Genomic DNA, 2,069 nt, shown 5'->3' with positions numbered 1-2,069 from the left:
TCCGCCCCCCCGGGCCCCGCCCCCTGCCGCGTGCTCTACTCCCGCGCCTTCGGGACCCCCCCCCCGCCGCCCCCCCGCCCCCGAGGGGCCGCCCCGCCAGCGCCTCCGCCGCAAGGAGCAGCTGATGGCCGTGGCCAGGTACCGGGACCCCCCCCTCCACCCGGGACCCCCCTTCTGGGGATGCTGGGGCCCCCCGGGGCCACGAGCAGCCCCCTCCCTTCCCCCGAGGACCCCCCCGAGCCGTGATACCTCTGCTTTTGGGGGGCTCCTGGGCTTTGCAGGACCCCCAGGGCTGTGACCCCCTCTCTCCGTGGGAGCCCCCCCTTCCTGGGGGGCTCTGGGCTCAGTAGGACCCCTGGGACTATGAGCCCCCCCCTTCCCTGGGACCCCCGAGCTGTGCCAACCCCCTTTTGGGGGGGGCCAGGGCCTCCCAGCGGGTGACACCCCCCTCCTTAGGACCCCCCTTCCCTGGTGGTGCTGGGCCTGGTGGGACCCCTAAAGCTGTGACAGCCCCCTTTTTGTGCCGGCCCCCATTTTTAGGGGGACAAGGCTTGGCGGGACCCCCGAGGTGGTGACACCCCCCCTCCCTGGGACCCCCCCCCACCCTGGGGATGCTGGGCTGGGAACCACGCGTCCCCCCCCTTCCCCAGGACCCCCGGAGCAGTGACACCCCCCAGGCAGTCCCAGCCCCATTGGGGACCCCCCAGACCAATGACACCCCCCTTTTGGGGGGGGGGGCTGGGCTCATTGGGACCCCCAAGGCCATGACACCCCCTCCTTTCCCCCTGGGACCCCCCCCAGCTATGATACCCCCCCTTTTGGGGGGGGCTCCTGGGCTTTGCAGGACCCCCAGGGCTGTGCCATCCCCTTTTTTTGGGGGACAGGGCTCGGCGGGACCCCCGGGGCCGTGGTCCCACGGCCCCGGGGGTCCCGCCGAGCCCTGTCCCCCCAACAGAGCGGGTCGCCCCATCCCAGGATGGATGGGGAGGGGTCTTAACGCGAGCGTCCCCCCCCTTCTCTCCCAGGGCAAGTGGCTTCCCAGTGCCGGTTACTTCAGTCGTCTTCGGGGGGCTCGTCCCCCCCCCCAAACCCCCCAGCTCCCCGAGGAGCCCACCTCCCTGCAGGACACCCCGGGGGGGCTTTTCCAGTTGCCCCCCGGCGACCCCTTCCCCGAACGGGTGACGGTAGCTTGGCTCTCGTTCCCGCCCGTCGCCTTCGCCTTGGTTTGCGACCCCGGAGAGAACCTCTCGTTAGCCGAAATCACCCTCCGCCGCCTGGCCCCCCCGCTTCCTCGCCTCCCTGCGCCCCCACGCCGACGTCCCGCTCCGTCCCGCCGCCGCCGACGTCCTCCTGGATCGCCTGCTGCCCCACGGCCGGATGCTTTTCCTCAACGAACGCTTCCTCCACGCCGGTCGACCGAGAGGCGGGCGTCAAACCGTCCCGCTGAGCTTCGGCCATCCCGGCACGCCCCGGTATTTTTTTTTTTGGAGCGGGGGGAACCAAGGCGGGGTCCAAAACGATCGCCGAGCACCAGCGGGACGGAGCGGTGAGAGCGGCTCAGGAATAAATCGCGGCGAGCCGGCGCAGAGCGGGTTTTTATTCCGTTTCTCCCCGCCGGGTGCCGCGGCGGGACGGCCGGAGAGCGCTGCCGGCCGTCCCGAGAAAAATCCACCCGGAGCTGCGACGGCGGCGCCTTCTCACGCGGCTTCGTGCGCGCGATGGCTCCGCGGGGGCCGAAAATGGGTGTTAATAAAAAAAATTAAAAGGTGCTTCTCCCCCCCGGGGGGGTCTGCAAAGCCAGGCCGGAGCACGGGTGGGTGCTGGGCGCCTCTGTCCCCTCCGCGCGAGGGACCCTGGGTTGAGGTTTTGGGGCAGGCGGGGTCCCCGGCGGGGGAGCAGCGGCCCCTCTGCGGTGGGAGGGGACGGCCCGGACACGGGGGTCTGTCACCTCGGGACAGGAGGGACGGGCTGGGGGTTGCCTGGGCCTGCGGAGGGGCTGCTGGGGGGGGCCGGACCCCAAAATGCGTTTCCCCTCCCCATAACCGCACGGGTAAAGCTGGGCGTCGGCA

General features: G+C 71.4%; 1 protein-coding gene across 1 annotated transcript in view; it reads left to right on the top strand.

Moving 5' to 3' along the window:
• Window positions 1-1,769, top strand: part of AP5S1 (adaptor related protein complex 5 subunit sigma 1) — a 7,688-nt gene extending 5,919 nt beyond the window's left edge. Inside the window, 6 exon segments of the mRNA XM_086747692.1 lie at window positions 1-89; window positions 91-137; window positions 1,026-1,078; window positions 1,080-1,280; window positions 1,282-1,410; window positions 1,412-1,769. Of these exon segments, the coding sequence (XP_086603818.1) occupies window positions 1-89; window positions 91-137; window positions 1,026-1,078; window positions 1,080-1,280; window positions 1,282-1,410; window positions 1,412-1,447 (555 nt within the window). The 3' untranslated portion in view covers window positions 1,448-1,769.
• Window positions 1,770-2,069: the final 300 nt, after the last annotated feature.

Source organism: Chlamydotis macqueenii, chromosome 4 (assembly GCF_036417535.1).
Source record: "Chlamydotis macqueenii isolate bChlMac1 chromosome 4, bChlMac1.mat, whole genome shotgun sequence".
Classification (NCBI taxonomy): Eukaryota; Metazoa; Chordata; class Aves; order Otidiformes; family Otididae; genus Chlamydotis; species Chlamydotis macqueenii.
Note: the sequence above shows the minus strand (reverse complement) of the source record. Positions and strands in the feature narration are given on the sequence as shown.